General features: G+C 46.6%; 1 protein-coding gene across 1 annotated transcript; it reads right to left on the minus strand.

Moving 5' to 3' along the window:
• Window positions 1-19,519: 19,519 nt before the first annotated feature.
• On the minus strand, window positions 19,520-21,184 carry LOC149500089 (uncharacterized). The gene has a single exon (XM_089737774.1). The coding sequence runs from the start codon at window positions 21,182-21,184 to the stop codon at window positions 19,520-19,522; it is 1,665 nt and encodes a 554-aa protein (XP_089593900.1).
• Between the last annotated feature and the right edge of the window lie 4,056 nt (window positions 21,185-25,240).

Consider the following 25,240-nt stretch of genomic DNA (forward strand, 5'->3'; position numbering starts at 1 on the left):
GGCGCGTAACCGCAACGATGCAACGCAATAACTGCAACACGGTCTTCTTTAAGCGTCCACTCCATAGATTATACACTTAAGTCCACTCCATATTTAAAAATGAGTAAAATTCTAAAAGTATACATTTTTATTTTCATGAACAATTCGAAATTCGAATTCAATAAACTTTTTTGTGGCCAGCATTCTAAAAGAAAAGTTTTTACTGTGTGACAATACTTATGACCTGACTAGTTACTAATAGATACAATAATCTACAATTATCTTATAAATACTAATAGATAATAGAAATAGCTGAGATATATTAGATTGGAAACGTCTGGTTAATTACCTGGGTGGAATCGGAGATCTCGCTACGATCGTAATTGTTTATGGGTAGACTTGTTATTGACTCGTTCAATAGACAATGACTAAGGTGAAAAAAAAGAAGAAAAAAAGGTGTCAGTGAATCTGTGGATGACGGGTGACATTAGAAGAGTTAGTGACTTTTTGGCGGGAACGCCAGCAGTGAAGTTGTGTGATTTGTTTTATATTGTCTATTTAGTGTTTCTTCGGGTTTAAATGTGTAATAACGGTGGTTTATTAACTGTTTAATATCTGTGAAAGTGCACAAATGTGGGAAAATGAAACAAAGCTGCTGGACGTAACTTCTCGGGTTCCTCCAAAAAGTCCACTGAAAAAATCTCAGTAAATGACCACCATTTTACTGCGATTATATTTCATCCCATATCATCTCATTTCATAAAATTTCATCCCAGTTGATTAATGTCTCAAATTAATCATCTTCATTTCATTTCACTCCATATTATCATTTTTCATACAATTAAGAATATAAAGTAAAATAAGACATGACTTAAAGGTCTTAGTTACCAGGTCATAAAATCTCTTAAAAAAAAATTAGAAGAGTTAGTCTATGACGGTGGGATGCCTAGACAGTCACTTGAAAGAGAAGGCATTCTCTTTGGAGGCACCATTGCGATCGCACGCATCTCTAAGACTACCGCATTTCTAGTCTGCTATTATTTAATTATTATTGTGTTCTTATTTCGAGTCTAACCTACAAATGACTGACCACGAGGACACAGGTGATGATCCGGAAGAACTCAACCCGATATATACATATGATTACAATTTTGTAAAAACATAAATGTGGTAATAATGGAACGTATGAAAAGAGTGTGGAACGGAGCGTTAAGATGTGAGTGAGAGAAAACGGAAAGAAAGGGAGAAGAGAATGACAGAGAATTGGAAGATGGTGAAGACGGTTGAAAAATGAGGAAGATGTAAAAAGTGTTAATTATTAATTATTATTATAATAGAAGATTTTGGAATAGTGGAAGTTTTATTTTATGCGCTGCGATCCCTATTCTACATAAATATTCAGATTACACTCCTAATAAATAAGAGCGGTGTACAAGATGACACACAGTACGTAATATAAAATATGGTTATGAATAGTATAGGTCTATTTCGTCGCGACGGTAAGTGTTTCGGCGAGCGCGCATCGTTCCCAACGACACCGGCGACAGGATGACGTACAGCCGCTGTGTATTGAGTTATTGTAGTGATCTGTCGTGAATGTGTCGGGTCTGCGGTGGCGCTTAGGGGACATGTTCACTTCTGAATACCACCTTTACTAAGATTATTTTTTGCTTAGCTGGATGGACGAGCTCACAGCCAACCTGGTGTTAAGTGGTTACCGGAGCCCATAGACATCTATAACGTAAATGCGCCACTCACCTTGATATTTGATTGTTGATGGTTCTAAGGTCTCAAGTATAGTTACAACGGCTGCTCCACCCTTCAAACCTTCCTACCACCTACTTAAAATTATTATTTTTATTAATTAGCTATATAACTAATTTTATATACTAATTTTATATTATTTTATTAATTAACTAAGTAACTACTTACTACCAGTACCTACCACCAGTAAAAATAGAGATATAGAGCGAACAAGCTTTACTGCCATTACTAAGATCCACGAGCGATCGTTCATAAAGCAATTACTTAAAGTAGAGGGACTGCCTTCAAAAGCTCTAACTATAATAACAAAAAAATCCAAAAGAATTAAACGTACCTAAAAAAAACTAAACAAGCAATCATTTATTTTGATGAAACAAGCAGTTGCTGTTTTAGCAAAACTGTTTGTCATGTATCTGTAATCTAACGAAAACTCGTGAAAATCAAATAAAAAAGATCATCGAAACAAACTTATTTGTGGCCTTAGACTTTATATGTACCCTTGATACTTTGAAAGGTTGATGTATTTAGCTTTAACCTCATTTTTTTGTACCTAACTGATCGTGAGAAAACCTCGTTATGGTATCTATATGGTATTAGAGAATAATAATTCTTAATTAATAAACGGGTCGAAGTTGCAATCGCGTATTTCAGAAGTATACCTTAAGGAATTCTTTGTTCGTCCAAAATGAAACGAAATCTGCATGTTCTATTTACTACGAGGACATGTACCAAATGACGTGACGAGACCAGACTTTACATGAAATATAATATTCAGGAGAATTTTCTATTACATAATCTCTGAAATGTTTATTGCTACTGACAAAAGAATCTTAATTTTGAGAAAGAATCTTAATTGGAATTTTCATTATTGTTATTAATCCGTCTTTTTCTACTACTGGGGATAAGTGTCTCTAATGGTCTGCCACAGAATAAATCCTACCAATATCTAATCTCAATGAACATTCCCGCTCAAGCGACAGAGAAAACATGGTATCTGATAATCGGTCAGACCTAGATCAAAGTAAGTCCCGAAATGACCTACCAACATCAAACCGGTTCTCAGAATTTCAATTTCCGTTCTGCACGTCTGAGATGAGTTAATTCATGTCCCGCAAGAGGTCGCAAGGCATTTCATCTCCACACACAGCACGAGTATGTAAACGTATGTTGTGTTCACGGCCCTACGTTAATTCAATAATGATTGACGTGCGGTTCGTTAAGCCGCCACAGCATGATTACGTACTATGCGAGTTTGTGCTCATAATAAATATGTACATATTAAATACTGTTACGCGCTGGGGCTCGGGATGAATAAAACTTTCACCGAAGTACGAATTAAAACTATTTTTAACACTTAGAACACTTAAGATACACTTTACAAATCGAAATTCGCTTCTTCCGCTTCGCTTCAGGTGATCCGTTCGCTGTTTCGCTTCGCGTAGAACCGATTACTAACTAATTTCCCTCATCTCAGCAACGCTTATATAGTGAACACGACAAATCCACAATTACCGAGAACATTCCCGATTGTGTGGGTCGTTTCGATATTTGTTTCCGCTATTGCTAATAGATGGCATTACACTTCTCGAGCGTTCTCGATATTACTAGTTCTTTTGAGATTCGTTTCTGCCATTCGACGATAGATGGCGTTAATCTTACCGGCGTAACAATAATTTTCTGAGGCTTGAATGACTGATTCACTTTTTTGAAAAACAAGTACACTGGTGCCTTGAATCGTTGGATCGGTCATCAAATACGTGCCCCGTGGCATGATCAGCGTCAGGGACCATTCAAACAATAAACATATTACCTTCCTCTACTGTCCGCCATCTGACTGTAGTAAAATTAAAATAAAATTACACTTTTATGGTAAACTAATCGCTAAAATTCTGTTCAATAAAACAAAACCTAAGAAAAAAAAACACGACCTTCGTCTTTATCGTCATTTTGGAAACATTGAGATAATTAAATAGTATTTTTCCAAAAGCAGATCGTCTTACAAAACCGATCCATGGCCACCCTATTCTCGTGTTGGAAGATATAAAACTGTAGACGTGCGCGTATCCACGCGACGCCCGTACCAGTTGATAACTTCACCCTGAAGCGTTTTGATGAAATACAACCTGTTTATATTATAACTCTGTATACGTGACTATCCTAAGGAATTTATAAAGTTATGGGGTGCGTCCGTGGCGTTAGGGGTAAGACGACCTGTGCAGTACACGTACTCCTACTCAACTACAACTGCTTTGTAATCCTTATCCGTCTTTTATAATTCGGCTTCTGAAATTGTAGTTCTAATCCTGGGGCAATTACCGTTTCTTTAATAAATACATACACATATCTCGCGAGTATTAACGGGACAATTTTACTATAAATAACATTGCGTCATAAAACTTTTAATGTAATTACATAAAAAATTTATTACGTAATTAATAGCGGTAGAGCTAATGGTATGACCCATATGTGTAGACACCACCCTGCCGCTCTGCATTTGTTATACGTTCGAGAGAAGGAATGAAGGCTACTACTACACGCCGAGTTCGGTCTTCACTTCGTCATATCTAGGAGCTCCGGTTACACCAAAAGGGCTCTTAGCTAAACTTTGACAATCATCGACTGCACTACGCGTGTTTTTCAAACTCCTTGAAACAAAATTTAAAAGAAGATAAATCGATAAACCTCAGGATATACCTATTTGCATCACAGAAACAGGAGATTTATGTTAAAGTTCATCAAGAAAACTAATTAGTGACGTGTGCTAATGCGATTTTTCGAAACTAACTTAACTCGCCGCCTAGTCCCTTTTCGATCAGGAAATTTAATTATGATCAGCTCATTTTTCCCCACAAGGACACGCAGGTCTTTGCCAGCGTGGGCAACTGGAAGCAATCCTTGACATAGCGTGTATTCAGGAGCACATTCCATTACGCTTTCAACAAAAGCGATCACGAAAAAAAAACAAGTGTCATCAGAAATTTAATAATACAAAAGGGCTTTAATTTCGTATGAAAAAGGCAAAAATATTAGGGTCATTAAATTTTCATTTGTATTAAAAGCGGTGCGTCCGGTCCCCCGGGAACTCATTTCGGCTTTACAAAGGAAACACGGAATTTCCACAAGTGGGCCTTCGACTGGTCAGGTAGGCTATATCCTCGAGGCTTCGACATAAAATATTTATTTTCTTTGACTGCGCTGTGTGATAGACTTCACTGGAATAATCACCAAAAAAAAATCGGTTGTCTGTAAAGTCGGTTTACTGACGATAGTTGAACGTGACAACGTCATAAGCAAAATACTGATGGAATGGTTTCATTTTTCAAAAGAAAATTTTAATTTTATTTGTTTTATAGATATTTTGTATGGACAATTGACACCACATTCACTTTTCACGGGACTTCATACTTGACGAAAACATGTAAATGTATTATTGTATAGCAGCTGTCCACGCAGATGCATCGCTTACTCAAGTAGGAGAGAGACAGATGTCGAATGCTGCCGAACGCGGAGGCCGATTGTGCCTCTTTGCCGCTCGTTGCGCGCTCTCGCTTGCATTTCAAGCCTTAAATGGAACGCCTCAAAGCGAGGTAACACAGCATGAGTCATGTTTTCCGTGCGTACAGCCGGCTCCATCGAATTATAAGACATTGTCACGTCAAAAAACAACACGAAACCGCACCAGAACCATATTTTCAATAGTCATTTTTTCAAGAGAAGTATGCTAACGGTTGCCCCCGGTTTTTGATAGCTATTTATTATACATCAGTATGCGTAGTGAGAGTTTTTTAACGTTGTCGATAGCGTAAAAGCTAACTCAATTTTTATGAAGTTGGAACGTTTGCCTACGTTTCCCGCTAGGGGCGCTCTCCCAACTCCATACAAAGAGTTAACGATTTTGAAAATTTGATCGTAAACATATTGAGATATTGATTAATAGAAATACTAGGAACAAACACAAGCTTGTTGTGCCGATGAGTAGGTTACATAAGATACGAAATTCATTCGGGTGTTTGTCTGTGTGCCTGTACAACAAAATCCCACAAGATGTTCAGAACCTACATATACATAGGTTTAAGAAAACTATTAAAGAACATCTGTGCAATAAAGCTTACAATAAAGTCAATGATTATCTAGAAGATTGCATAAAGTGGGAATGAGTTGCTCGCTCCGGGCATTTCAATATTGCAATAATTGTTACGTTATAATAGTCATTGTAAAAATGAAAATTAAAAAAAATATCTAATATTTAAAAAAAATCTAATATTTAAAAAAAGACATGCCCGCTGAGTTTCTTGCCAGTTCTTCTCAGGACGGAGGCTAGTTTTTGTGAATTGGCGGTAGTTCTTTTTGACATTCAACAAGTGTGTACTTTCATTTATGTTGAATAAAAAAAATTTGATCTGATTTGATTTGATTGAAAAAACTCGCACAAGCACACAGAATCATAGACATAACACCGACAATTTACTGTCTTCTTTTGGAAGTTATTCTTTCTAATTGTATAAAATCTCGAATCGTCTAGAATGGGATTGTCGCGTGACATCCTCCCAACTTCGACACGAAATCACATTGCCCTTTTGTGCAAATAAATACAAACAAAGAAACTAAACACGCGAAACTTTCAAGGCAATCAGTCTTCACGATAATTCATTCTCTTACAACCCAAATGGTACTTGTCCGATTTTAGGTTTTATCGAACATAATTTCTACGCGGTTAAGTTAAGACTGAATTTTGTATCTTTAGAAAGGTGTATTTAGTTACTTTTTGGGCGTAGTTGGTTTGTATATTTTTCGTTTTCATTGATCAGTGAACGTTAGCTTTTCAGGATTGCCTGCACGGAACGGTGCCTCACAACGGCCTGCATGGACATACGAATTAGTAATTTACTTTCACTCACACTCTACCATCGCTCAGGTGAGTGTTTAGAAGAAACCATTGTTGCGTTTCGGTCATCCAGCGCTGTTACCGAGCGAATGACACCGGAAAATTAAATTGATTTATGTCAGTATTTTATAGGCTATTACGCCATGTACTATTTCATAAGATAATATCTAAAACAGAGTTTTAATTATACGAGATTAAAGCATTTTGTAAGCGTTTTCATTAAATATTTTTTATTAATTGCGTTAATGAGTAAACGAATCCACCTGGTTATAAGTGGCCATCGGAATCCATAAGCATCACAACCTAAATGCAAGGTGAAGGTCGGAATCTGAATTGTATTGCTTAATAGCTGCCCCACCCAAAATGGTAGTACCTTCGCGTAATGTAACTCACATTACGCCCTGCCAGTTAATGCCAATTGGCGATCCCATTGCGCTTTTATGATACTTGGATAACGCTGCCGCCCAGTCTCCGTTGAATTCACTACTCGCCTTTTAACGACGCCCACAAAGAGAGATGAGGTTGTGCGATTCTAAGCCGACACCAAGTAGTAGAACGTGAAGGATGAGACGTTCAGTGCGTCCCTGCCGAGGGTGGGGACATGCGTGGATTCGAATCTTACAGTCTGGTACATATTTTTCTACCAGAAATACGTAACTAACGCGTGTGTTCACGTGTAGCGACTTTCACCATCCAGGAATAGCATCGTCTAGTAAAAATGAAACTCGGAAATATTATGCGTTTGCGTCCTGATGGAAGAGCGTGTGGGCCGCTCCGGAGGCGCTACTATCCTCTGTCCATCCACATTCCTGAGCCCGCGGTCCAGTTCAAGCTATTTGACAGTCATTTAACATTCAAGGAAAAGACGAGCTCAATGCCTAGATAATGTTAAGCGGTTACCAGAGCCCGTGGGAATGCTGCCACCCACCTTGAGCCTTTTGGTGTAAGTTTCACTTGTATAATATTAACGGACCTGGACTGAAAAGCTTGGCCCATTGAAGAGTGATTTTTTCCCCTACATATGCTGATAGCCTTGAGAGGCTATTTCAGCTTCACCCTAACATGTAGGTGAGCTCACGGAGCTTAAACCGGAAGTGTTGCCAACACTGGCCCTAGGAAGAGCAGTGCTTCGCAGAATCTACCACCGGATGGAAACCGCGACCCACTGAGAAGATCCGGCGAGAAACTCAGTGGGCTGTGTCTATGGGTTAATTCGCTCGTCGAGCCCGAGTCCTTCGTTGCAAGCGACGGGTTCGACGAGGACGGTGACCGGAAGAGTGGTAGCAGTAGTAGTCTACGCACGCGGCCAGCAGCCGGCTCGACGATATTGTATAATGTTGATATAGTACACCGGCGCAACCCGCCTGTCGCTCCATCTCATTTTACGAGCACAAACATCCCCAAAAGAAATGAAGCAATTATTGATACTGCTAGTGTCTGCGATCGTGACGCATGGCACAACGACCATGCTCGTTGTTGTTAGGGTTTTAAAATTCTGCCTAGCGTATAACGTGCAATGTATCTTTGAAAGAAAAAACAGTGTGTGTAATTTTTGGGGTTGAGGGCGACGCACGTGACAGGGAGCCTGGATCGATACTACGTCCGACAACTGTTGCGCTATTTCGACTTCCCTTTCACTCTCATAGCGCTTTCATTAGTTAAAAGGAGAGGACACTAAGGACATCCAGCTCGAGCTCATAGCGCAAAACTCACGCATCGAATCTGCCTTCTTATTCGCACCCGTGAAGATTAGTGGTTGCAAGAGAGGGTGGCAGGATGCGGTATCGCATGCTCCCAGACGTCACAAAGGAGGTCGGACGATGAATAACAATGCGGACTGCGGGAACTGCGTCCTTATCGACGAATACCCCGAAACGTTTGACCTACGTTTACGTTACGACTTACGTTTAATAATACGGAAGCTATTAACGTTCCGTTTGTAAAATAATATAAAAAATTATATGTAAAAATTATATGTAAATTATATGTAAAATCTATATATGTTAAGCGGTTACCGAAGCTATTAAAAACAATGGACGTATACTTTTACACATTTTTAGTTGAACTCGAAGTTTCAGTTGCATTAGAATTACGAACATCTAGCCTTACAGAACAGAACGGCTCGCAGCTGGAATGGTGACAACTGTAGTGACAATCCGGGTGGACTCAGAATACACGCATCAATACACGACAAAGGAATTAGAGAAAGAAACAAAGAAAGTCGGAAAAAATATTAAGGTTTTACAAGCTGTTGATGACATAGTATTTCAGCTTCTTTTTTATTTGAGGATAAGCTGATTAAATCAGAGCCCAGGCAATGTCAAGCGGACCCGCAGTTGTCTATACACGGTCATCGTGTTGAAGTCTCAATTGGAGCGGGTTTTTTTCCCTACCTAAGCTCTTGAGAGACCATTTCAGCGTAGCCCTAACAAGTAGGAGAGCTCACGGGGCTCAAACCTGACGTCGTTACTAACACTAACTCTAGCAAGAGCAATGCTTGGCAAAATTTACCACCGAATCGGAAACTCGACCCACAGAAGTTCCGGCGAGAAACTCAGTGGGCTGTGTCTGTAGGCTAATTTACTCGCCGAGCACTTCGCCGCAAGCGACGGGTTCGACGAGTACGATGATCGGTAGGAGTGGTGCAAACGGCTGTTATACCCTTTAAACCAACACCGCACAGACTTGCAGTGTACAGTAGAAGTGGGGTGGTACTACTATAGCTAGGCCAAGCTTGTACCAGCTACCACTTAACTACCGACTCACAAAGCCGTGAGTAAGATTGTCGATATTACAGTGTATAATAGAAGACTGAGTATACAGCGGTCTGACCTCCCACCTTTGAAGATTAAAACGTAATTAAGACGCAAATTTTCGTTTTAATATTCTTCCATTAACTCCTGAAAAGGTCCGTGAAAATAACCGAGTAAAAAATATTCTTCAGTAACAGACGAAAAATAACAGAATATAAAATGTGCTTCGCAAACAAAAGGTTCCGAGCTGGATACATTATCATTTCTGCTCTGAAGGTTTCTTGCTTACGTGGCAGGAGGCGGATCACAAATCAATAAAAATCTAAATACCTTTTTAATTATCTCATTTGATATTTAAAAAAACGAATGCAAAAAAAACTTAGTCCCGAGTCACTGTCGCATATAATTATAATGCCAATTATAGAATGTTTTTTTTTTTTTTTTATGATTGAAAGTTTACTGGTGGCCCGGAGGCCTTTCCAGTTTCACCAGGACAGGTGGGCGAGCAAAGGCTCAGCCAAGAGGGGTGGGATTTGCTAACAACTGCCCGAGCGCCTCCGAAGGAGACCTAACAACTCAAGAGCAATTGTTTCGCGAATGAATCTACTACCGGATCGGAATCGCGACCCGCTGAGAAGATCCGGCGAGAAACTCAGCGGGCTGATGCATGGGTTAGGTTGCACGTCGACCTCTTTGTCGAGTTCGACGAGTACGGTTACCGGGGTCCCTAAGCCTGCCCCTAGTATTAGAGCTGAAGGCATCTAATGCAAAGGTTATTGGATCTGATGGATCCGTAAGGACGTGTCTAGGGCGTCGACGGTGACTGGCTCCTGCATGATCAGGATTCGGGGAGTAGTCAGCGGCGGCTACGATAAGGCGATTATCATGACGCATAGCCTTATCGAAGTATCGTTCCGACGCTGACTAAATGTATTTCCGAATTGATTCGAGGCCCAGGTCGTCGTGTAGGTCAACGTTCCTCACGAACCACGGAGCCCCGACAGCTAACCTGCAAAAGCGGGATTGTAGGGATTGGAGGGTGTCTATGTGTGTGCGGGCCGCGTGAGCGAACACCACACTCGCGTAAGTCATGACGGGCCTTATGCAAGTTTTGTAAAGTGTCACCTTGTTCCGAAGGGACATTTTACTCCGCTTACAGATCATGGGGTAGAGTCTACCGAGAATAAACGCGGCACGGTCACGGACTGATTTTATATGCGGGCGGAATGTCATCGATGCATCCAGGGTAACGCCCAGGTACTTGACCTTCCTGGCCCAGGGTATGGATTGACTAAAGAGAGTAATCGGGGGTGTGAGATTCCTCCTCCTAATACGGGAGGAAATCCGTGTGGAGCTTCCCCTCTGAAATAGCACCGCAGTACTTTTCGCTGGGTTGATGTCTATGCGCCATTTTCGGAACCACTGTCCTAGGGCTAGGGCTGCGCTCTGAAGCTTCTTCGCGATTAGGGACTTGTTTCTACTGGAATAGTAAACAGTCGTGTCGTCGGCGAATAAAGCTAAATGGGTCGGCGGTGACCGGGGAATATCGTTAACGAATAAGCTAAATAGGAGGGGTGAAAGGACAGAGCCTTGCGGGACTCCAGCTGTGAGAGGTCGTGGGGAGGAGCGGGTTCCCTCGACTCGATATCGAAAAGAGCGGTTCGACAAGAAGTCCCGTATGATGAGCACGAGACTATCCGGCACACCCATGTTGAATAGTTTGAAAATCAAACCGTTGTGCCAGACTTTGTCGAACGCTTTTGCGACGTCGAAGAAGAGAGCTCCCGTGTATAACGGTTTTGGTCGATTAAGCCCCACAAGAATATGCTCCGTGAGGCGGTGCACCTGTTGAACGCATGAGTGATTTGTACGGAATCCGAATTGTTCATCGATGAGAATGCCCTTGGATGAGACGAAGTCTCTGAGGCGTTTGTAGAGCAGACGCTCATACAGTTTGCCTAGGGACATGAGGAGGCTAATCGGGCGGTAGCTCGTCGGATGATTTTTTGGTTTACCGGGTTTATGTATGCCGATAACGTCCGCTTCTTTCCACACCGCGGGAAAGATACAGTTCGCCATAGCGGCATTGAAAATAGATGCCAACATCACGATAAGTTGGACGGGTAGAAGTTTAATAACGCGGTTAGATATACCGTCGGAACCGGGAGCCTTGCGAGGACGTAGGTCTTTGATCAAGTCTTTAACTTCTATCGGGGTGACGGGTGGTAACGCATCCGATGGTGGCAAGGAGGCTCTGCGTTCTACCTCACTGTCTACTAATTCTACATGAACAGGGTCCACGGATTGAGTGCTGGGCGTGCACTGGGTTTGCAATGTATCGGCCAGCAGCTCTGCTTTTTCGTCATCATCGAACGCCGCGAGTCGGCCTGAGGGGCCTACGAGGGGGGGCATAGTTACTACCGTATCCGATTTGAGAGTACGAGCTAAGCGGTAGTAAGACCTTTGGGAGGGCGCGAGTCCTTCTAAGAAATCAGACCATCTGGCATCTCGGACTTCGGCGATGCGAGACTTTACGTCGCGTTGTAGGGCACGCATTCGAATACGATTTTCCGCGGTAGGATACCTGTCGTAGGCGCGTATCGAGGCGTTCTTAGCTCTAAGGAGTTCCCTAATATCGTCGGACAATTTGAAGCGGTGAAGGAAGTCCTCCGCTACAACTTGTTTCGATGACCTATCTAATGTCGAGCTGATGTGTGACGTTAAGATGTCTATGGCTTCAGCGGTATCCTGAGGAGACGGGATAGAGTCCGGGTTAAACGGGAGCGATGGTGGATCAGATTCAGCCAGGCTGATGCCCAGCGTATGCCAATCCACCATAGTCTTCGTGACGGGAACGGAATCGGGAGCGCGACCGAGCTTCATAACGACGGGACGGTGGTCTGAATCTAATTCTGAAACTACTTCGATCGAGTGTAAGCGCAGAGTTACGTTTTTTAATAACGCTATGTCGAGTATATCCGGGCGATGCGCGATATTTAGCGGGTAGTGAGTCGGGGTTAGCGGAGCGACGATATCGAAGGCGAGATCATCGACTAACGCGTCAAGCCGCCTGCCATTCGGGGTTGTGGTGTGTGAGTTCCACCTGATGTGTTTACAATTTAGGTCGCCCGCCAGAATGACAGAGCTCCCCATACCGAGCAGCGCCTCGATATCACTGCTTAGAACGATCTTATCCGGTGGAAGATAAACGGACGCGATAACGATCGGCGCGTGTCCCGTCAGTGAGATTCGGCACACTGATGCTTCGATATTAGCGAGCGCGGGAGGATCGAGCGGGACGCAATGCAGGGCTCTTCTATAGTAAATGACGGTACCACCACCACGGGCAGAGAGCCTGTCGTTCCTGACCATGTTATAGTTCGCGATTTTAGGGTCACGGCGCGCGGGCTTAAGTAGGGTCTCCTGCACTAAAAAGATATCAATTTGATGGTCACGCAAAAAGTCAGAAACCTGATCACGTTGATTTGCGAGACCGTAAGCGTTAAAAAATCCTATCGTTACGGATAGGGGCTTTATTCTACTTATATACGCCATTGATTACCGGCGGAGTGAGGGGAGGACGTACGTATTTAATGACGCGTATACGTCGGCGTATTCCTGCACAACGGCGATAAAGTGTTGTGCAGTGGAGGCAGCGCGAATGGCGTCGCCCAAAGCGTTAACGCGCTCAAAGTTGATCGACTGAAAGAAGTCGATCGCTAAAGCGAGATTTTCGGACGCGGTCGGAGGGCAAGTCGCGGGAGAGGGACGAGTCGCGGGGGCGGGACGAATCGCGGAGGAGGGAGTTGTAGCCGTGTTCGTGTACGGCAACGGTTTTGGCCAGGCCGAGACACTGGGCACCGCCGCCGGAACGAACGCTGGCTTAGCCTGCGACGCAGAGGGTGCCGAGGCTTTGATGTCTGGGCCGGAAGCTCGGAGGCGGTTTTGGCGGGCGACGCGGCGATTTATTTTAGGGGCTCGGGGGCAACCACGGTAATTCGCGGAGTGACCCTGTGTTCGACACAGGACGCAGCTAGGCGGTTCCGTCGCGGTTTTTTGGTCGCGAGCGCAGAGGGCCGTGGCGTGATCGCCCAAACACTTAACACATCGGGGGCGCGCGTGACAGTTACGGGAAGAGTGCCCGTACAATTGACAGTTATGGCACTGGCTAGGAGTGCCTTTTTTTATGGGGGGCTTCGATGGCGATACCGGAGAGCCTACAGACGGTCTGTGTGTTGAAGATTTTCTTACCCTCGGGGGTAGGCTGGAGGGTGACTAGAACCATATTATATGGCTCCCTACCGCGACCGGTGTGCATACGGTGCACAGAATTCACTGGAAAGCCCTGTTCTAACAGATCGGCCTTGACGAGCTCTACATCTAACTCTTTAGGGATTCCGCGTATTACAACGCGGAGTTCGCGCTCCTCCTGGAGCGTATAAGTATGGAAACTTATACGTTCCTTACGGAGGTAAGAAGAGAGGGCCCTATGGTCGTCGGGTGTTTGAACCTTAATTTGAATGCCGTTCGCGAGGTTACGGGCATTCGTGAAATTTATATTTTTGGCCTTAAGGGCCAGGCAAACTCGATCCCAAGCTGCCTTCTCCTGAAGGATAACCGGGGGAGGGGTCTGGGTTTTATTTTGTGCCACCGGACGCGGCGACGGAGTGGCACGGGCTGGGGGCGCAACGGGAGTCTGAGGGCGGGGGCGCGACGCGTTCACGGCTTTGCTAATTTTAGCGGCCGCGGGAGCTCGAGACTCCGCGGCACGCTTCTTACCCTTCTGTACCAGGGTGAATCCATCCGTCGATGAGGCGGGGGCGAGGTCGACCTCCATGTCCGAGTCAGAGTCTGAGCACGAGGAGGCGGGTGCAGGCGACCTACGAGCAAGTGTAGGTGTTTTAGAGGGCGCGACGGAGGCCGCGAATGATCGCTCAGCTGAAACGATGGTCACGGCGGACGACGCAGCAGCTTTTCTCGCCAGTATAGGCGACACGGGAGCGGCAGGCACGACAGAGGCTGCGGTGCTCAATGCAGAAGCTCTGCACGCAGGTACAGGCGACGCAGGAGCAGCGAGCGCGGCGGAGTCCTCGAGAGGGCTCGCAGTGTGATTGGCCTTGAAGGCCAGAAACTCTGAGGCGAGCTGTGGGTGGCGAAGTCGGAGGAATTCCGCGAATACAGCGTCCATGATCGCTGAGTACCCAGGTGGGGCGGCCCCGGGTGTTGAAAACACTCGCCTTGCGGCGAGGCCCCAACTTCTCGGACCTGAGCGGTTCTATTGAACACAGGTGGCAATGCTGCGCGATTACTACAGGACAAAGAAAAAGCACAACAAAACAGAAATTACAAAAAGAAACAAAACAAATAAATACTTGCAGGAAAACACTTTGTCGGCAAATGTTCCACGAACACAAAAATAACTAAAACAAAACAAATAAAAGCTTCCAGGAAACACACTTGGTCGGCAGATGTATTACGAACACAGGCCGCGCGAACAATGGCCGGGCTAACAAAAGCCGGGCGAACAAAGACCGGGCGATCGAGTGGACGATGAGCACGTCCGCACGTGACGGGTGCCTCTATCGGAATGATATAGAATGTTCTAGAGGATTAGTTTAAACATAATTGTTTCTCGAACGTAAATCGCCAAGCCACAAAGCGATCGAGCGATGCCGCCCTGCCCGATGTCCACACTTTGTACTCTCATGAATATTCATCGCCGTCAACTCTTTATTTGGAAATATAGCTTTTAGTCCGAGTTTGTTCATTACTAAAAAAAATTCAGCACCCAAAGTAAATTTTGTTTTTTCTCGGGTAAAAGGATAGTAGAAAACTTCGAACGTTTTATGTTCGATTCGAACCCAGCGACCTCGTGGCAGCCTAGGGCTACGGAAACCAGCACGAGGTGCGCGTCGAACATGTGCCGCGATTCGCGGCGCCGTATGTACTATTTTAACAAAATATCATGCAATCACTCACCGGAACCGATGCCTTCGTCTTCTCACGCCGTATCACTTAGGGAGAAGGGTATAGGGCAGGAATGGATAAGGATTAGCGATGATACAATACTTTAGCGTAGACCGTCAATATACAGGTACCGTCCCGTTCGAGAAGCAAGACAAAGTGACAGATGTCAATTCGCGACGGCACCGTCAAATCGCGACCCGTGTTGCCGTGGTAAGAATTCAAAAACTAACGGATTGGTTTCGAACAGTCACCCGCCCGGACAGGTCCCCTACCTGTCCCTAATCAACTGGCAGCCGGGACAACGTTGTGACCGCTCGTTTGAGAACCGAGTCCCCGACCAGAACCTCTGCAGACCGAGGGGTCCCATCCTTACCGGGAAACAGATTAACAATGCGCCCCCTGCGCCAACGCAGTGGCGGCAGGTTAGCATCCTTAACCAACACAAGGTCACCGACGTGAGGGGGACTGGTTCTATCCGTCCACTTAAAGCGCTGCTGGAGCAGATGTAAATACTCAAGGGACCAACGTTTCCAAAAATCTTGGGACATCTGCTGCAACATCTGGTATCGCCTCAACCGTCCAGGCTTGATATCCGAGAGGGGATACTCCGGCAACGCATTGAGTGGCTGTCCTATCAAGAAATGGCCTGGAGTTAACGACTCCAAGTCATTCGGGTCTGAACTGAGCGGGCACAACGGCCGTGAATTAAGTACCGCTTCAATTTTACAAAATACCGTAGTTAACTCCTCAAAGGTGAGCGAGGTTTGCCCTATCACGCGCATCAAGTGAGTCTTAGCCGATTTTACTACTGCCTCGAAAATTCCACCCCAGTGGGGCATCCTGGAGGACTGAAGGTCCACCGAATACCGCGACGAGAGAGGGCCGTTTCAATATCCACCTGGTTATTGTTCAAGAAATTTACTACATCCCGCAAGTAACGGTCCGCACCTACAAAATTCGTTCCGTTATCGGAGCGTATCAATTCGGGTAAACCTCGACGGGACACAAATCTATCCAAGCTCGCAATAAAGGCTTCAGTTGTAAGGTCGGCAACAACTTCAAGATGTACAGCTTTGGTTGAAAGACAGACAAAGACGCACAGATAAGCCTTAATTAACCTAACATTCCGCAAACGTGAAGCCTTGATCATGAAGGGCCCAGCGAAGTCCGTACCAACTCCAGAAAACGGCCTGATCTTCTTCACTCTGTCTGGGGGCAGATCTCCCATCTGAGGCTGCATCGTAGACGCCTTAAGCCGATAACAGGGTAAACACCGGAAAAGGACGCTCCGAACCGTACGACGCCCTGACAGAATCCAAAATTCCCTCTGGAGGGATGCCAACAACGCATTGCAACCGGAATGCGAATTTGCGATGTGGCGATCCATCACCAACAGGTCAACTAACTGGCTCTTCTTGGGAAGTAAAAGAGGATGGCGCGCCGAATAAGGTAAATTTGAGTTACTTAATCTACCTCCCACTCGAATCAACCCCTGGCCGTCTACAAAGGGGCTAAGACGAGCGATAGCTCCACGAAGCTTAGGGCGCTCAGTCCTTAGCGCCTTCAATTCTGAATGAAAGCTGGTGGCTTGCACAACTTCAATTAATTTCAGCAGCGCCTTCTTCCGCTCGATGGGACACACAACAGGTGTCATATTGCGTTGAGACACCGACAAACGACAATTCCGAATAAACCTCAAAATCCAGGCGGTAACCTTAACCAGCTTGTCCAAGGAGCTATAACGGTTGATGAGCAGATCCAAATCCAACCCCTGAATCACTCCTCGATCCTCGAACTGCGCCGGTGCAGCCACGAGACCTGGAGGAACTTCTATGCGAGAGGGAGGCCACTGAGAAGCCTTCATGGTGAGCCACTGGGGACCCCACCATAACTGATGATCAACTATTTCCGATGCTAAGCATCCCCGAGAAGCGCAGTCCGCCGGATTGAGCTCACCAGGCACGTGTCTCCATGTTAGAGGGACCTCAGAACCTTGAATCTGGGAAACACGGTTGGCCACGAAAACTTCAAGTGTATGAACCGAAGCCTTCAACCAGCACAACACTATCTGGCTGTCTGTCCAAGCATAGACAGTGTTTTCTAAATCAATAACCGACCGTAAACTAGTAGCTGTATGGTTTAACAACCTAGTCAACAGAGCGGCACCCGACAACTCGAGCTTCGGAATCGTCATGCGTGTCCGAAGCGGAGCGACCTTACTCTTAGCTAACACCAACCGTATATGAACCCTTCCAGTTGAAGAAACCGTTCGCAAGTATACCGCAGCTGCGAATCCGCGTTCCGAGGCATCCGAAAACCCGTGGAGAGACGCCTTGTAATTGCCCGCAGGAACCAGCTTCCGAGGTATTGACACGTGGTTAATATCAGGAAGAGACGAGAAAAAGTTCAACCAATCCTTCAATAGGTCACCAGCAATCCCCTCGTCCCATGACAGGTTAGCAGACCACAGTCGCTGCATGAAGCACTTTAAGAGAAAGGTGACAGGAGCGATCCAACCGTTTGGATCGAAGGTTCGAGCAATTGTGGAAAGCACCGTTCGCTTAGACCATACCTTTGGATTTTCCAACTCCACCCGATAGGTAAATTCGTCTTGAATCGGACGATATTGAATCCCTAGGACCGACAGCATGTTAGGGTTATCGACATTCTCGAAAAGATGGGGATCCTGTTGATACTCCGTTGGCAAACCAGTCAACAACTCAGGACAGTTAGACAGCCATTTTCTCAACTCGTACCCGCCCCTGCTCAAAAGGCGAATCAGTTCATCCTTGCGTGATAAGGCCTCTTCGACACTGTCGGCGCCCGTACATACGTCATCGACATATAGGTCCCGTTCCAAAATGTCCGCAGCACGAGGGTAGTGCAACCGTTCCCTCACTGCCAGCTCCCGCAAAGAACGAACCGCCAAATATGGACTCGACCGCAACCCGTAAGTGTTCGTGTTCAGTTCATAAATTTTTATGGGCTCATCTGAGCTTTCACGCCAGAGAATGAGTTGATACCGCCTATCCTCCGGATGAATCACCGTTTGCCTGAACATCATACGGATGTCTGCCACGAAAACGATCTGGTGCCGGCGGAAGCTCGTCAGTATGTCTGAAATGTCCCGGTTCAGCTTTGGACCCGAATGGAGACACTGATTTAACGAGACGCCGGAGGAGGTCGTGACCGAACCGTCAAACACGACCCTAATTTTCCCGTTAGGAGTTTTCAAAACCGCATGATGAGGCAGGAAACAGTGCTCTGTAGCACTCCAATCTACCTTGGAAACCGACATGTGACCTAAGGATTCATACTCCCGCATAAACTCTACATATTTCTGCCGGAACACCGCGTCGCGCCTCATGCGTCTCTCCATTGACAAAAGTCTAGTCTCTGCTGCCTTCCTCGAACTGCCTAGCAGTGGGCGATTCGCCCGAAAAGGAAGTCTTAACAAGAACCGGCCCGAATAGAGACGACCCGTATTATTCTGGTAAAACAGCTCACATTCCTCCTCATCCGGGTTAACTCGATAAGCTGTAGGAGGTTCTTCTAGTTCCCAAAACCGTTGGACTACTTCCGAAAGCGTAGACCCGACCAGAAAATTGTCCGATTTCCTCGCAGCGACCGGCCGGAACGCAGGACCCAACAATACATGCCCTAATTTTGTGTCCATTGCAACCAAACCCTCCGCATGAAGAACGCGCTTCCCAGTCAGGAGCAGCTTCCCTAGTACATCCGCCCCAAGTAGTACGTCTACTGGCCCCGGGGTGTCAAACTTGGGGTCCGCTAGCCGTAAGTCTGAAGTCAATGACCGTATGTAACTGTTTACCTTCACCGGAGGGTGACGACCTATCACCTCAGGCATCACCAAAGCTGAGACTCTAAACTGTAAGCGAGGGTTGGGATTCGATGAGAAAATAAATGAAGTGTGACCGATCACGTCCGAAATTCTAACATTGCCCACTCCACGAATAGAATAAGAAGACTTGTAAATAGGATTGCCCAACCGTACTGCAAGGTTGCTCGACATAATACTGCCCTGTGCGCCGGAATCCAACAGAGCTCGAGCAAACACAGTGTTGCCATCCGAATCCAACACCCGAACAGAAGCGGTAGGAAGTAAAACAGCTTCTGGGGCTGGGGCAACACTGCAGTGAGCGGCAATTTCCTAGCGGGGGCCCGGGTCCCCGCTATCCCGGTCGGCGCGCGACGGAAGGTCGTAGCGTGCCAGCGGATCCCACGCTCCCACATAAGGCCCTCGTTTCCCGTCCCCCCTCATATACCTCCGTGTACGATGGCCAAACGGGCCAAACACTGGAGGGAGTCGCTCCAGCGTCGGCCGCTCCCTCAGCGGAGGGGAAAACCGTACTTCTGAGGGAAGAGGAGACAAGTGAGCAGGGCTACTCGATCCAGCAGGCGAACACGGCCCCGCACGGGGGGACAACGTGGCCACCCCGGCGTAGCTAGTGGGCATCCGCTGGCACCCGCCCGCAGTACCTAACCCGGCGCCTCCCTGCGAAGCCTCTTCCCGAGGGTCCACGCCGCCGAATTGGCGAGGGCTACGACCGGTGCGCTCACCGGTCGGCGAGGCTGGATGACTGCGTCCGGATGACCTCGGAGTGGCGGCAGACTCCAGACACAGGAGGGCATGGTGCCGACCGTCGCAATTAGGGCACAATTGTGGCTGTGGACAGACGCTCGCCGTGTGCGGCCCAAAACAAAAAAAGCACCATCGCCGCTGGGCAACGATGTTGCGTCTACCCCTGATGCGCGTCGACCGGAACCTCGGACAGGCGGCTACGTCGTGCCCGCTCTCATGACAGAAGGCACACCGTGGGCCTCCCACCGCTGCCATGAGCGCAGTCAGTCGTTGAGACGGCCCCCTCTTATCCCCTCCCCCTCCCCTCTGAGCAACCGAAACGGCGTGGCCGGAAGCCGGCACACGCGACCCAGAGGAGGAGGGTGGTGGCATAATCTCGTGTCTGCGACTTTCGGCTTCTAAAAATGCCAGCAGATTGGCCAGGGTAGGCAGTTCGTCCCTACCTGCGTTGTCCTGCTGCTCGAAGCGAGTGAGCACCTCAACCGGCAGCCTACCTGCAACAATATAAAAGAGCAGATATGACCATTGGTCTACTGGTAGACCCAGATTGCCCAAGGCCTTAGTGGCCACCGTAACTGGATTCAGTACCTCGGTTCTGATATCGGACGCCCGAGAAAGTTTGGGTATCGCAAACAGCCTGGCCAGCTGAGCGTCTACCAACCGTCGTTGATTTTGATATCGGTCGAATAGGATCTGGCGTGCGACCGCATAATTGTCGTTGGTGATAGGCAAGTGTGCCACCAATTCACCAGGTTCACCTCGCAGAGCACCCCGAAGCTGAGCCATCTTATAAGAGGCAGTCAAGTCCGACCGACCATGGACCAGGCTGTCAAACAAATTTATAAAGCCGACCCACTCGTTCAGATCACCGTGGAAGATCGGCAGGTCGATGGAGGGGAGGCGTGATATGACGCCTGACGAAGTTCCCGAACCTCCATTACCACCGGAAGGCGACTGCTTCTTAATATCGGCCACCCGTTGCAGAATGGCATCAGCGTACTCCTGACACTGGTCCACGTCAAGACCGATGGCATGGATCACCTCCTTCTCCACTTCGGACCCCAAAGCAACGAGGTCAGACAACCGATCGTACACTACCTCCAACCGTTCGTGCACCTGAGACGCCCTATCGAGCAATGCCGCATCCCTATCCGTTCTGTCAACCAAAGCATGAGCTGATGCGAACCATCGGAGCTCACTAGTCACCTTCCCGCGAATGTAGGACACCGACATGTTACTTGCAGTTTACAACCAGAACAAAAAAAAATCAAAAAAAAATTCAAAAAAAAAATCAAAAAAAAATCAAAAAAAATCAAAATAAAAATTCAAAACAAAAACAAAGGAATTATTTAAAGGAGTGTACGAGTGAGCCCACCAAAATATTCCTACTCCTAAGTATTTAGGTAACCTAGACCTCACCACTGTACCAAGGACACCCCAACAAATAAGAACAAACTTAAAATTAAAAGTTATAAGATAGAAAATTGCTGATACCAGGTTTTGAGTTGTAACTAAACTCAAGCGCACCTGGCCTCTAGACTATAACTAGAAGCTAGTCACCAAACAGGACCCAATCAACAATTTACTATCACAAAGTATTCACACCGTTCAACGGGTAAGTCAAATAACAAAATTAAAATTAAAAATTAATTATATGATAGCAAATTGCTGATAAAAATTTGTGAATTAATTTTCAAACACTGATGGCCTCAGGACTATACCAAAGCCAGTCACCAAGCAGGGCCCACAGTCAGCAATCCACTACCACAAATTCAAACAAGTAATTTAAATTTAGAACAAATTAAAACAAATAACAAAAAATATATATAATAGCAAATTGCTGGTATAAGTTTTGAAATGACACTCATACACCGTTGGCCTCTGGACTATAACTAAGCTAGTCTCCAAACAGGGCCCAACCAGCAATCTACTACTACAAGTTCAACAAGTACTCCAGTTATATTCAATTACAAATGTGTTGCAGCTCAATTATACTAAAATATAAGTAGGAAGTGAGCTACAATCATACACAAATTAATAATAAATTATAAACCCAAACTGTAATAACATTCAGATTGTTACACACAATTATGCTTAAATAGATGTGGTAATCTACTGCTATGATGAGCAGAATTAACATAAATCTGTAGTAATAGTATGAAAATAGCTGACCACTGTAGCAGCTGTGTGCTAGGTCATAAACTCAGCCAGCACAGCTGTCCAACTCACGTACAATTAGTCAGCTATGCGCAGTGGAAGCTAATAAATCAGTCTTACTATTACTAACTATTACTACTCACTAATTTTCTTAACCAGGTGGATAGAAACACACTAAATGACCTGACCTAGGTCAGCAGAATGATAGTTTAAACAGAACCGAACCCTATGCCTACACTACTTCTGCTGACTAGTAACAAAATTAAGTGAGGTTAGACGTAAAAATTTTTACATTCGTGGTAATTACTATAGATTTCACAAATCGAACCACGCTCTGCTACCAGAAATTGTTCGATTCGAACCCAGCGACCTCGTGGCAGCCTAGGGCTACGGAAACCAGCACGAGGTGCGCGTCGAACATGTGCCGCGATTCGCGGCGCCGTATGTACTATTTTAACAAAATATCATGCAATCGACTGAAAGAAGTCGATCGCTAAAGCGAGATTTTCGGACGCGGTCGGAGGGCAAGTCGCGGGAGAGGGACGAGTCGCGGGGGCGGGACGAATCGCGGAGGAGGGAGTTGTAGCCGTGTTCGTGTACGGCAACGGTTTTGCCCAGGCCGAGACACTGGGCACCGCCGCCGGAACGAACGCTGGCTTAGCCTGCGACGCAGAGGGTGCCGAGGCTTTGATGTCTGGGCCGGAAGCTCGGAGGCGGTTTTGGCGGGCGACGCGGCGATTTATTTTAGGGGCTCGGGGGCAACCACGGTAATTCGCGGAGTGACCCTGTGTTCGACACAGGACGCAGCTAGGCGGTTCCGTCGCGGTTTTTTGGTCGCGAGCGCAGAGGGCCGTGGCGTGATCGCCCAAACACTTAACACATCGGGGGCGCGCGTGACAGTTACGGGAAGAGTGCCCGTACAATTGACAGTTATGGCACTGGCTAGGAGTGCCTTTTTTTATGGGGGGCTTCGATGGCGATACCGGAGAGCCTACAGACGGTCTGTGTGTTGAAGATTTTCTTACCCTCGGGGGTAGGCTGGAGGGTGACTAGAACCATATTATATGGCTCCCTACCGCGACCGGTGTGCATACGGTGCACAGAATTCACTGGAAAGCCCTGTTCTAACAGATCGGCCTTGACGAGCTCTACATCTAACTCTTTAGGGATTCCGCGTATTACAACGCGGAGTTCGCGCTCCTCCTGGAGCGTATAAGTATGGAAACTTATACGTTCCTTACGGAGGTAAGAAGAGAGGGCCCTATGGTCGTCGGGTGTTTGAACCTTAATTTGAATGCCGTTCGCGAGGTTACGGGCATTCGTGAAATTTATATTTTTGGCCTTAAGGGCCAGGCAAACTCGATCCCAAGCTGCCTTCTCCTGAAGGATAACCGGGGGAGGGGTCTGGGTTTTATTTTGTGCCACCGGACGCGGCGACGGAGTGGCACGGGCTGGGGGCGCAACGGGAGTCTGAGGGCGGGGGCGCGACGCGTTCACGGCTTTGCTAATTTTAGCGGCCGCGGGAGCTCGAGACTCCGCGGCACGCTTCTTACCCTTCTGTACCAGGGTGAATCCATCCGTCGATGAGGCGGGGGCGAGGTCGACCTCCATGTCCGAGTCAGAGTCTGAGCACGAGGAGGCGGGTGCAGGCGACCTACGAGCAAGTGTAGGTGTTTTAGAGGGCGCGACGGAGGCCGCGGATGATCGCTCAGCTGAAACGATGGTCACGGCGGACGACGCAGCAGCTTTTCTCGCCAGTATAGGCGACACGGGAGCGGCAGGCACGACAGAGGCTGCGGTGCTCAATGCAGAAGCTCTGCACGCAGGTACAGGCGACGCAGGAGCAGCGAGCGCGGCGGAGTCCTCGAGAGGGCTCGCAGTGTGATTGGCCTTGAAGGCCAGAAACTCTGAGGCGAGCTGTGGGTGGCGAAGTCGGAGGAATTCCGCGAATACAGCGTCCATGATCGCTGAGTACCCAGGTGGGGCGGCCCCGGGTGTTGAAAACACTCGCCTTGCGGCGAGGCCCCAACTTCTCGGACCTGAGCGGTTCTATTGAACACAGGTGGCAATGCTGCGCGATTACTACAGGACAAAGAAAAAGCACAACAAAACAGAAATTACAAAAAGAAACAAAACAAATAAATACTTGCAGGAAAACACTTTGTCGGCAAATGTTCCACGAACACAAAAATAACTAAAACAAAACAAATAAAAGCTTCCAGGAAACACACTTGGTCGGCAGATGTATCACGAACACAGGCCGCGCGAACAATGGCCGGGCTAACAAAAGCCGGGCGAACAAAGACCGGGCGATCGAGTGGACGATGAGCACGTCCGCACGTGACGGGTGCCTCTATCGGAATGATATAGAATGTTCTAGAGGATTAGTTTAAACATAATTGTTTCTCGAACGTAAATCGCCAAGCCACAAAGCGATCGAGCGATGCCGCCCTGCCCGATGTCCACACTTTGTACTCTCATGAATATTCATCGCCGTCAACTCTTTATTTGGAAATATAGCTTTTAGTCCGAGTTTGTTCATTACTAAAAAAAATTCAGCACCCAAAGTAAATTTTGTTTTTTCTCGGGTAAAAGGATAGTAGAAAACTTCGAACGTTTTATATTGGCGAAAGGCAGACAATGGTTAATTGGACGATAATGGGAACAAATCAAGCCGTAATCTTGCAATTAGTGCTAGGCCCTTTTTATTGTATTAGTACTAAATAGGTTTTGCTTTTAGCGTAAGTTAGAAATGAGACTTTTCTTTTTTGCATTTAAAATAGTGTAGATACCCTGGGAAGAGCCCTGGGGCATTACTTGAGATAATCCTATCATTAAAATGCAGAGTTCATCCACAGCACCTGGAAACACTAGGCTCCTCCATCGTATTTTCAGAGATCTTTTTTGCCTCGTAACGTCAGGCTTTGGAATGAATTCCTCTCCATCATATTTTTTGAATCTATATGTTCTGACCGGTCGACAACGGCTGTGCCTCTAAAACTGCTGATGTTCGTAAAATTCTGATTACTCAGTGCCATACTGAGACAATGAATATAAAATAAGACAAGATACAGACAGACTAAACACACTCGTAGTCCGCATACTGAGGGCGGTTGGCCTGCGCCGGACTTT

The sequence above is a fragment of the Bombyx mandarina genome, chromosome 23, assembly GCF_030267445.1.
Source record: "Bombyx mandarina strain Sakado chromosome 23, ASM3026744v2".
Classification (NCBI taxonomy): domain Eukaryota; kingdom Metazoa; phylum Arthropoda; class Insecta; order Lepidoptera; family Bombycidae; genus Bombyx; species Bombyx mandarina.

Excerpts from the sequence above, each read along its gene's own strand:
- LOC149500089 (XM_089737774.1), bottom strand. The coding sequence starts at position 21,184 with ATGTCGGTGTCCTACATTCGCGGGAAGGTGACTAGTGAGCTCCGATGG.